Genomic DNA, 11,389 nt, shown 5'->3' with positions numbered 1-11,389 from the left:
ATAGTCACCAATTTTTCTGTATTGAATTGGAGAGCATATTGAGTGGGATTGCGCTGGGCATGGCTTGTAACTGGAGCCGTGGTCTAAGAGCAGCCATCGGGGACGGGCTGGCAAGCGCGCTGGAGGCCACAAGCAGTAACTAAAAATGCTTTTGCCCTATCTGAAAATCCTCCAGGAATATCACGCAGAATCATAAAATAGCTTTGGGTTGGAAGGGACCTTAACAATCACCCAGCTCCAAACCCCCTGCCATGGGCGGGGACACCTTCCACTCGGCCAGGATGCTCAGAGTCCCATCCAACCTGGCCTTGGACACTGCCAGGGATGAGGCACGCACGCTTTCTCTGGGCAACCTGTTCCAGTGCCTCTCCGCCCAGCGTTAGGAATTTCTTCCCAAGAGGGCTCCCAGCCTCAGAGCCCACCCCAGCCCGAGGGCGGTGGCGCAGCCGCTGAGGGCGCGGGGCCGGACTGCGGCTCCCAGCAGGCCGCGCGCCGCCGGAAGCGGCGGCCGCTGTGACGCCATTCCGGGGGAGCTCGTGCGGCTGCGGCGCGGCGCAGGTTCTCTGCTGAAGGAGGGGCGGGCGGCGGCTCCCGGCGGCACCGGCACCATGGTGAGCGGCAGGGCGCTGGCGGTGGCTTGGCCCAGGGCAGGCCGGGCTGGGGTGCGAAGAGGCCGGCGGGGCTGCGGCGGGCGAGAGCGCGAGGCCTGGAGGCCGCGCCCTGCGTTTCCCCGCGCTTTGCCGGGGGCTGCGGGCCGCGGGGCGGCCCCGAAGGTTCTCGAGCCGGGGCGGGGCGACTCTGAGAGCCCTAGTGCCTGTGTTCGGGTATTTGATCCTTGTTCATTTAGGGCCTTGGGTGCTCTGCAAATGTTGGCCCTTAAAGGCGGATATTGGTTACCGCTATGATTAATTTGCATTGATTTGAGGAAAAAAAAAAAAAAGGAAAAAGGGGGAGTTCAGCTCAGGTATCAACATGCTAAAGGCTCAGTATGGCCAATAAATAGACTTATTTTCGTTCTGCTGGTTGTGCGTGCCCTCGGGCTGTAGGGAAGGGAAGGCTGGTTGAGCAGAGCAGCAGCGCACGCACAGCCATGAAAGGATGTGCTGGTCGGGGCCTTGTGTGCGCTGCAGTCTGCCAGCAGCTCACTGGGCTTGCAATCCTTCGCAGGGCTGCGAGATTGCAGGACAGATTTTTAAGAAGCTTGACTATTTCTTATTTATACCTGTAATCACAACAGGTATGGAAATGGGGTATGGAGGTAATTTTTATTTAAAAAAACACATTGTTCAAGTTGCTACAGTTAGAGCACACAGTTTTATTGAAGCTAGTACAATATTCTTACATTAACTCTGTTTTAGGCATCCATTTCCCTTGCTCCTGTGAACATTTTCAAGGCAGGTGCAGATGAAGAGAAGGCAGAAACAGCTCGGTTGGTAAGTTTAATTCTCTGAGAAACTGGTAGTACTTGAGGTAATTAAACTTTGTCTTTTACTATTAAAAATACTTTTACTATATCATGGTATGGAACTTCTGTCTTTAACTGGCTTTTTTTTTTTTTTTGCATGTCTGTGAACAGAAAGGAGTTTTGTTTACACTAAAAGTTAGAGAAACTCTTCATTGTCAAAACCAAAGTACCTTTACTGGAGCTCAGAAGATTGGTGTTTGTTGGGTGGCATTTCTTCTGGCTTTGAGAGAGACTTATGATTTCTGGGAGATTTAAGTATATTTGATCTGGTTATCAAAATTTAGCAGTTAAGAAACTTGCCTTAAGTTCAGTTAAGCCTCCATTGAAAGAGGTAGAAGGGTTGGTCAAAATATCAAAAGCTATGTGATAGTGTATAATTCTTGTATTAGAGTAGAAATCAATTGTTCCCTGAGGTATATTTATTTTCATTTCAGTCATCCTTTGTTGGTGCCATTGCCATTGGTGATCTCGTCAAGAGCACCCTGGGGCCTAAAGGCATGGTAAGACAGCTGCAGGCTCTCAGTAGTCATGGCCATTAATTTGGCTTTAATAGTCACAGTGCCTTTTCAAGCAGTATACTAAATCTTGCATCTTATAGGACAAGATTCTTTTAAGTACCGGGAGAGACAGCTCCGTCACAGTTACCAACGATGGTGCGACCATCCTGAAAGCTATTGGAGTTGACAATCCAGCTGCCAAGGTCTTGGTTGGTGAGTTCTTAAAGGCTTGGTATTTCTTAATTTGTATCTCTGTTGTGGTGTTTTTATTTGTTCTTAGAAAAGTGTTCTTGAAATACTGTGAAAAATGGAAGGGAGAGGGAGCAGAAATCCTGAAGTAAGAAGGGCAGGGTATTGCAAGAGTTAAGGCATTCTGCAAAAGTAAAATTGTGGTGTGTGCTGCTCTTCAAAACTGGTTTTTTTATCTTCTTTTCTCTTAACCCTGTTTTGTCCCAAGAGTCAGAAGGGACAAAACACAGCTGTATACCCCTCGTTTTGCAGTGGGAAAATTCAGAACAGAAATCTTTGCAGCAGCAGAAGTTCTCTCTGCTTCTCCCAGATTTAAATCTCTGTCACTCAGTGACCACTGTACTTCTGCCCAGAGCTTACTGTTGTGAGTGACTGTACCAGTGGTCCACTGCTGGTGACAAGCAGGAGCCTGATCTATTGGGTGTCAGGTTTCCTAATGAGTTTGTGTTTGCTGCATCCCAGTTTATCAGCAGTTCATGCAGCAGACCTGGTTATTACAGTCTCTGATCCTGTATCTGTACCTTAGAGCTTCTCTCCAGCTGTTCCTTTGATAACCATTGTTAGGATGGGGAACAGAAGGGAGCATCCTGACCATCACCAGGCTGAAAGTGGTGTCTGGGTTACAAATGAAGAGCAGGAATTTGAGGAATGCTGAATTTTATTTGCATCTCTTGTTTTTCTGGGTTTTTTTTTAGAGTTTCCTCTTTACACAAAGATCTGTTTTTCTTATCCAAATTAATGCATGAGAAAAATATCATTAATAATACCTTTTCCTTCTTCAGATATGTCAAAGGTTCAAGATGATGAAGTTGGTGATGGAACTACATCTGTCACGGTGTTGGCAGCTGAATTACTGAGGGTGATGTATTCTGTTTTTTCAGATGTTTGTCAATGTACTTCTGTGGTGCCTCCAGTAGGAGGTGTGTTATCCTGTATTTGTGAAAGGGCTCTCATAGCATAGAAAGGAATAGCTTGCTCTGTTGCTGGGGAAATTGATAAGGGGCAAAAAACCAGCCCTTAGGTATTGCATCATCATTTTTTGGGTATTATTTTAGACTATTACTCCTTATAGTATTTTTTATAAACTCTCAAGTATTTTAAGTTGACTCTTACGGCTCACTTCCTGCCTATTGCACTGAGCAATGTGCAGTGCTGCTTAGTTGTGAGGCTCAGTTCTCTGAAATCCATTGCCATAAGAAAAAAATCTTGCTAAATTCTGTTCTTTGCTCAAGGCCTGAGTTCATTCTTTCCTTTAAACTCTGTATGGATTTTATGCTTGTGGAAGAATTTACACTGCCAAACTTTAAACCTGAAATTACTATGAAAGAGATTTGAGAAATGAGTAATTCTTCCTTGCAGAGCTGTGTCAGAAAGTCTAATCATCTCAGGTTCAGTAACTGGGATCAAGAGCATCTTAAGGAATGATCTCTCAAGTTCAAGAGAAAAATAAAGATTTTTCAACTTTTTTTCAACTACACTTAAGTTGCATCCATAAATGAAAATGTTTTTTCTAGTTAGTGTCAATATACTTTTTGGGGGAAATAATTATTGATTTCATTTAAATAGGAGGCAGAATTACTGATTGCAAGGAAGATTCATCCTCAGACCATCATTGCAGGCTGGAGAGCAGCCACAAAGGCTTCAAGAGAGGCACTTTTGAAAGCAGCTGTGGATCATGGGTTAGTAATGCCCGTTTGCTGACACTCTTTATAAAAAACTACTCAAGATCAAAACGTCAATGCAAATTACTGTCCATTGGTAAATTCTTCACTCTTATTAAAGCAGTGTGAAGGCTGAGTTCCTGTATTTTAACAGTTGAGAAAAAAAATACTGGGTATTTTTTCAAATGAGTTAAAGAAGCTTCAAAATGACTTATGTGCAGAAATGAAATACAAGCTGTAATTTGCTCCCTGGAACAAAGATTTGATATGTTATTTCAGATTTTGTACTCACATTTTAAATATAGCTATTTCCCGTGCCCAGCACTTTGAGAGAACGAACTTTCTAAAGCTGATTGCAAATTTCTCCTAACAAAACTTGTATTTCAAGTAGAAGGTTGTGTTCTGGAACAGTGGAGGGATTCTGTGCAGCATTCCTCAGAAGAAAATATGGTACATGTAGATACAGGCTAGAAGAAGTGGGCAAAGAGTCATGGTGGTAGCTAGTGGTAGTTAAGGCTTTCAGACTTTGCACTTTAACTGAGCTGTCTTTATTTTAGCAATGATGAAGTGAAGTTCCGTGAAGACTTGATGAACATTGCGGGAACAACTCTTTCATCAAAATTACTTACTCACCATAAGGATCACTTTGTCAAGCTAGCTGTAGAAGCTGTTCTTAGGTTGAAAGGTTCTGGTAATTTGGAGGCTATCCATGTCATTAAGAAACTTGGTGGAAGTTTGGCTGATTCCTACTTAGATGAAGGTAAGTCTTTGAGTGTTGACTGTGTATGCACTTGAGAAATAAAGCTGGTAAAGGTTACACATCTATGTAAATTTGTTATAGGAAACACTGTTATGTTATTATTAAACTGAATACTGAAGATGGGGGATTTTGTTATAACTAGTAGTTGCTCTCCTTTTTTAATTCGAAGTTTTACAAGACCTTTCTGTTATACAGGCTTTTTGCTTGACAAGAAGATTGGTGTAAATCAGCCAAAAAGAATTGAAAATGCAAAGATTCTTATTGCAAATACTGGTATGGATACAGACAAGATAAAGGTATGTGACAGAACTGCTGTTGAGACACTGTGTTTTTGTAAATGGAATTTTGAGACTGAGCTCTTTTCTCTTTGATTTAGATTTTTGGTTCTCGTGTTAGAGTGGACTCTACAGCAAAAGTGGCAGAAATAGAACAGGCAGAAAAAGAAAAAATGAAGGAGAAAGTGGATCGGATTCTAAAACATGGAATAAATTGCTTTATTAACAGGTACATATTTCTTGGGACAAAGGGAGAGTTATGTTACTTTCCATGTTGTTCTAGTTCACTCTGCTAGAGCAGGCAGGTAAGTGCCTATCAGGCGCTTAGGATCAAAGGACTTAGACCTTAAAGCATATGGCTGCCTGTGCTTAGTGTGATAATGTTTCTTCAGAGAATGATTTTTTTTGAAATATCCTTAGTTTGATTTTTTTTTTTTTCCCCTTAGCTTTGCATGTTCCTGTCACTGCATTTGCTTCTGTGTTGTGTAGCATTCCGTGTGTGGCAGATGCCTCATCCATTGACTGCTTTAGTAGCTTTCAGAAATCTGTCACGTGTCCATGCTATGAGAATCTGGTGTCTTTTGTTACTGTGTTATTTTCAGAGATTTGTTCTCTGTGTGATGGTGACATGTGTTTTAATTTTAGACAGCTGATCTACAACTACCCTGAACATCTCTTTGGAGCTGCTGGTGTCATGGCTATTGAACATGCAGACTTTGCAGGTGTAGAACGTCTGGCTCTTGTCACAGGTGTGTGGAGTATTTTGTTGTATGGAATTTGGGGGGGGGGGGGGGGGCACATTATTTGTTTGATCATTAGTAAACATTAAACTTACTTAAACATACTTCAGCATCTGTGAATAAAGCATCATAATGCAAAACATGAGATATAATGTAGCAAGTTAGTGCCAGTTAGTAATTTTCTTTCATATTTTAAAAAGATTTTCAGTTCCTGTTGATAAGATTTTGATATGTTTGTTTTCTAAGGAAAAGATGGAACTTAGCAACAGAAAGAAAAACTCCACAAGTTAATTGTTAACTGTTAATTGTTAATTGATTCTGTAATAACAATTGGTTCTAAATGGCTGTTGTTTGACTGTAATGATAGAGAAGACTAAGGAGTCATCCTTTGTTAAAAATGTGGGGCTAAGTTTTTGACTTGAGGTGGATCTCAAATGATCTGAACAACCTGCATATTTTGAGTAGTGATCAGCATAAATGTGATTCTAGTAACTACTGAAAATGAAACCTCTGGAATGCTACAGAAAATTCTCGTTGCTGAAGTCATAGATAGTTAACTGGGACATCATAGCTGATTTTGAAAGTGATCAGGAGGATGAATCTGCTTTACAGGAGAAAAGACACTTGCTTATCTTAGCAAAACTGAAGTAGCAATTCCGTATAACTGTCAGTAGGCACATTGACACTGGCAAATGCATGATTGAGAGGGACATTGCTTTCAATTTGTTCCAGAATGTAAGCAGACTTTCTATACAAAGCAAATGGGCCTTATCAGACCACACTGGCTTGAATAGTATACTGAAAAAAGGACAAGTTTTTAGTATACACAAGCTCTCTGCTACAAGTTTTGGTTTTTCTTGTGGTGCTGCAACTACACAGTGCTGCAAGCTACTGTGGAATAATTGAGCATGCATTGGGAATGCATGCGTGTAAAGAGTTTTCTAATAGGAAGAGGAAAGAGCTGGAACAAGAAGTAGAACGATGTTGTGTTCAAAGACATTTTGGTCTTTGTAGCACTTGTTTTGTTTATGTTACAGCAGTTTACAGATCATGCACAGTATTGCCACAGCATGGAATGAGACTTGCCATGCAGGAGAATGTTGGCCACTGGTTCTCAGCCATCATCAGGCAGGCAAAATGAATACTGTCACAAGCTCAAGTTGTAAAGCATAAGAGACTTAATTTAATATTTTATAAATACTTAATCAGTAAATCCTGTGAAAACTTGAAACATACTGATATTTTAATGCTACCAGGATGAATGTTTATTCTGTTATCAGACACAACGCATAAGCATTTTAGTCCTTGTGATGTGAAACAAAACATGGGCATTTTAAGAATTTATCAGCATTGGTTGAAGGTTTCTGGTACCACATGCTGACATGAGACAGTCTTGGGTTATCAGTATTGTTAATTTAAATTTATTTTGGGGCAATACGAAGACCATTTTTTCCAAACACCCCTGCCCCTTGGTTAGACCTTGCCTGAAAGGATGCTTTCGTTGTGAGCTCTGATTTCTTTATGATCTTACACTTGCAGGTGGTGAAATTGCTTCAACCTTTGATCACCCTGAGCTAGTAAAACTAGGAAGCTGCAAGCTTATTGAAGAAGTCATGATTGGAGAAGATAAACTCATTCATTTCTCTGGAGTAGCAATGGGTAAGTGTGTTATCACTAATGGTGTGTTGTAACATTTGTGTTAATCCTCTGCTAATGCTGTTCAGTTTCCAGTGATGCATAGGAATTCTCTAATGATTTATGTAACTGTTTCTGTTAAAACCTTGCTTTTCAGTAAAAATCCTGCACAGTTTCATGATTGAAACTGTGGATGTTTTGTTTTACGTAAATAAACATATAATTATTTTTAAGGATGGGAACCAAGGTTTCTGCTTTGGGAAATTCAGTTGGCAAGAAAAGTAGCAATAGGTCATGCTTAAAGAGCTTGTTCTAGTAAATGCCAAAGCTCTAATTTTTCAAGGAGTTTTGAGGCAATATTAATTTTCTGTTAAATTAAATAAGGTGTTGTGGACCCAAAGCAATAGAACTGTGCGCATAATTTCATTCTGTCTTTGAAATTTCATCATGCTTTCTTTAGTTCCCAAAATTAAGTAACACAGAACTTGACCGCAGCAATAGCAAAACTATTGTAAGTGCTTTGTGATAGCCCATTTTTGTGTCCTGGTTTCTCTTTTTAATCCTTTTACATGTGTGCTTTCTAGGTGAAGCTTGCACCATAGTTTTGCGTGGAGCCACACAGCAGATTCTAGATGAAGCAGAGAGGTCTCTGCATGATGCTCTGTGTGTCCTGGCCCAGACTGTGAAGGACACAAGAACTGTGTATGGTGGAGGTGAATATCAGATTCTTTGTACATGTCACACAATTGGTACTACTGAAGGTTAGATATCTAACATCTGTGTGTCTTGAATGAATAGGTTGTTCAGAGATGCTGATGGCTAATGCTGTTGCAGAACTTGCTGTCAGAACACCTGGCAAAGAGTCTGTTGCAATGGAGTCCTTTGCTAAGGCTTTACGAATGGTAGGTTTATTTAATTATATTGCTGGACTATGAGACAAAGTTTCATGAAGTTTACTAACTTGTGATATCAGATATTTGCTTCACTTTAAAAGTTTTGGTTGTCCAAAGTAAAAAAGTGAAGTTTAGCAACACATCTTGGATAAACAAAGGGGGAAATTGATTTTTTGTCTTAGGAAAAAAGTACTGGTGTTTTAATAATTCTGCATGTTACAGAATTCTAAATGTTCATTTGCTAACCCTCCTCTAATTGGTTCTTGCTCACCTTACCTGCTAGTTAAAAGTGCTGCAGAAATAGTACATAAAAATCTCATCTTATGTAGCTGACAACTGATTTAGAAAAGAGCAACCCTTCTGTTCCATTGATGCTCTAGTGCTGTTTGGGTGTATTCACTCTCTAGTACTAGCTACAAGTTTCTGGTCTTGCATTGGAGATTAGGAAGGAAATGAGAGTGTCACAAGAAACATTAATGGAATTGTGATAACAGACTGTCAATTTGAGAAAAATTTGCCTTTCTGCAATTTGAATTAGGGAAAACCTTTCTCCCAAGAAAATTAAATTCAAAAGCATAGTAACACTTGGCATTACCTCTTCAGTCAGCACATGCAAGTTTGCACTGCTGTCATAGAAACAGTGAACAGAATGGTTAGGTAGTTAATGCTTACCAGCAGACTTGTGCTTTTTAAATGAAAACATTTCTCTAGTTGTAGTCTGAAATGACGAAATGACAAGATTCTTTTTTTTCTTCTGTCCATATAAAATGAGTGTACAAATTGCTAACCTGCTTCTGTCCTCATAGGTACTTTCTTACAACAGAGTCTTGAAATTCTTAGAAAGGTAGTTTGGGTCTTTTACTTATCACAGTAACAGATCATCTGGCATGTTTCTGAAGCATCTTCTTGAAATTCAGTTGTAAACTGATGACATCAAAATATGTTTCATGTTTGCTAACAATCAGTCCCTCTGTTAATTAAAAACAACCTGTGTTTATCCCCTTAGATCCCAACAATAATAGCTGATAATGCTGGCTATGACAGTGCTGATTTGGTTGCTCAGCTCAGAGCTGCTCATAGTGAAGGGAAGACTACTTATGGACTGGGTAAGAGGATCAGTTTTACTTCTGTGTTTGAATTGCTGTTTGGCCAGGTCCATTAGGTTCATTAAAGTTGTTCATGTATGTCTGTCACATATATTCAGCAGGGAGAGCAGAGTATGTTGATTTGTTTGCTTTGCATAGAGCTTGGTGTACAGCACTACATTGCTTTTGTTCTACCAGGCTTTTGACAGTAGAATGAAAATCTTTGTTTGTTAAATGGATGGTTTTCACCTCTAGAAACCACTTCCCTTACACTGAGTCTTGTTATAGGAGGCTTAAAAGCAAAAACATTTTAAAACCAGCAACCAGCTAAAAACCCAGAAGAACCAAAGATCCTTCCCTTTGCCCCTTCCCCCCACCCCCCAAAAAAACCAAAAAACCCCAACTGAACAACAGCCACAGAGTTGTGGAGAAGAACCCTAAAGTTAATGTACCTAAGGACATGGTGCTGAGAGTCCTGTTGGGATCTTGTCTCCTCATCACAGTGTATAAAGTTTTTATCATCAAGTGTTTGTATGTAATTGCAACATTAGGCTTAAATCAGGACTCTTGAGGTAGAAGACTTTATTTAATACTTCCCTAACTATCAGTGTCATTAATTTGAGCAGGTAAGTTACTATGCTCTCAGCTTCTTGTAATTTCCTTAAAAAAAAAAAAAAGCTGAGTTAAAAAAAAACCAAAAAAACCCACCTCTTAATGTATTTCTTCTTTCAGATATGAAAGAGGGTGTCATTGGGGACATGTCTCTTTTGGGAGTAACAGAAAGTTTCCAAGTCAAGAGGCAAGTTTTGCTGAGTGCAGCTGAAGCAGCAGAAATGATTCTTCGTGTAGATGACATCATTAAAGCAGCTCCAAGGTATGATCAGAGTATCTGCATGGTCAGTCAGTCACAGTGGTGTAGAGTAAACTTCCTTTTGTGGAAGAGTAAGGGTGCAGAAGAGTCTTGGTCTAAAAATGCTTTACTTGAAAGGGAGCCTGACATGTGATATGCTGGTGTTCATATTAGATAATTTTACTGCATTAGCAGTATCCTCAGGCCTTTAGAGCCATCAACAAACTTAAATTGCTGTGCCTGAGTAATGCCTAGTTAATCCTAGGTCACCACTAAACATCTGCACAAGTGGCTGACCAAAGTGTAAGGGATCATGCTTTCTTTTTTCTTTTGGCAAGAATTATAGTGAAAAGTCCAGCTGCTTCTGAGATAGAATCTGCAGCTAAAACACAAACACGTTTCTTAGGAGGTTTGGGAAGAATTGCCACTGATAGGCAGGTTATCCCTTGTGGGCCTTTTCACTGCATTTTGAATCAAAATATTATTTTAGCATGGTCATGAGTAGTGTGTTAGCTTTGAGGTGGTACTGTTTTTTGTGCTGTGAGATAGAGCTGTCACTGAACACAAAATACTAACTAAAGATTAAAAATAAGGGTGGGTGAGGAGGGGCTGGTGGGCATCAGCATGGTGGGAATTTTCTGATTTTTCTTTTTCTCCCCAGAAAACGTGTACCAGACCATCGCCCCTGTTAAATTTTCTTCAGTACCTTGAGGATGTGTGGACCAGATCTCACCTAGTAATTTTTTTTAATGGTCTAGTTTTTGTGAGGTTATGGAACAGAAGCTTCAGACAAACGGATCTCCATCAATGGCACTGTCTTCAGTTGGTTTTTACTTACTGGAGCTTTTATGTGTTGTGTGGAAGAATTCACTTACAGGGGTGTATAAACCAGGGGTTTTATACAACCCTATTCATTCTGTTCCTTCCAGGTTCCACTTAAAATACACAGAAATAAAAAAAATAAATAATTCAGATTCCCCAAAGTTGTATTTCTTTCTGTAGAACCAGGAAGGGCAGATCCATGAGGACAGCTGTGGTGCACATCCTCAGGCCTTGGCTGCTTCAGGGAGTGACTAAGCCCTTGTGGCTTGCCTGGTTCGTGTTGACCTTCTGTGTTAGTGTGAGTGGTGCATTCCAGTCCTGGCTGCACAGGTTTTGAGTTGGGGTCCTCTGAAGTTAGATGGTATCTTTTTCTAGTGATACTGGAGTATTACCCTTCTTTTTTTTTTTTTTTAATGATGGAAGAGAGAGTGGACGAGGAACCTTAGTCAATGCCCAG

The 11,389-nt window shown here is 40.3% G+C and overlaps 1 protein-coding gene across 1 annotated transcript; it reads left to right on the top strand.

The window, feature by feature from the left end:
- The first annotated feature begins 492 nt into the window (after positions 1-492).
- On the top strand, positions 493-11,093 carry CCT2 (chaperonin containing TCP1 subunit 2). Its single transcript, XM_059846933.1, has 16 exons — positions 493-611; positions 1,359-1,433; positions 1,900-1,965; positions 2,064-2,175; positions 2,994-3,070; positions 3,778-3,890; positions 4,430-4,632; positions 4,828-4,928; positions 5,009-5,136; positions 5,553-5,656; positions 7,187-7,306; positions 7,867-7,995; positions 8,081-8,184; positions 9,182-9,281; positions 9,993-10,134; positions 10,772-11,093. Exons 1-16 carry the CDS (start codon positions 609-611, stop codon positions 10,800-10,802), a joined length of 1,608 nt encoding a protein of 535 aa, XP_059702916.1. The 5' UTR covers positions 493-608; the 3' UTR covers positions 10,803-11,093.
- Positions 11,094-11,389: the final 296 nt, after the last annotated feature.

Source organism: Haemorhous mexicanus, chromosome 5 (assembly GCF_027477595.1).
Source record: "Haemorhous mexicanus isolate bHaeMex1 chromosome 5, bHaeMex1.pri, whole genome shotgun sequence".
Classification (NCBI taxonomy): Eukaryota; Metazoa; Chordata; class Aves; order Passeriformes; family Fringillidae; genus Haemorhous; species Haemorhous mexicanus.
This window is presented reverse-complemented; position numbering and strand designations above follow the sequence as displayed.

Coding starts and splice junctions, on each gene's coding strand:
- CCT2 (XM_059846933.1), top strand. Junction 4,633..4,827: donor TGATTCCTACTTAGATGAAG/GTAAGTCTTTGA, acceptor TCTGTTATACAG/GCTTTTTGCTTGACAAGAAG. Junction 9,282..9,992: donor GAAGACTACTTATGGACTGG/GTAAGAGGATCA, acceptor TTCTTCTTTCAG/ATATGAAAGAGGGTGTCATT.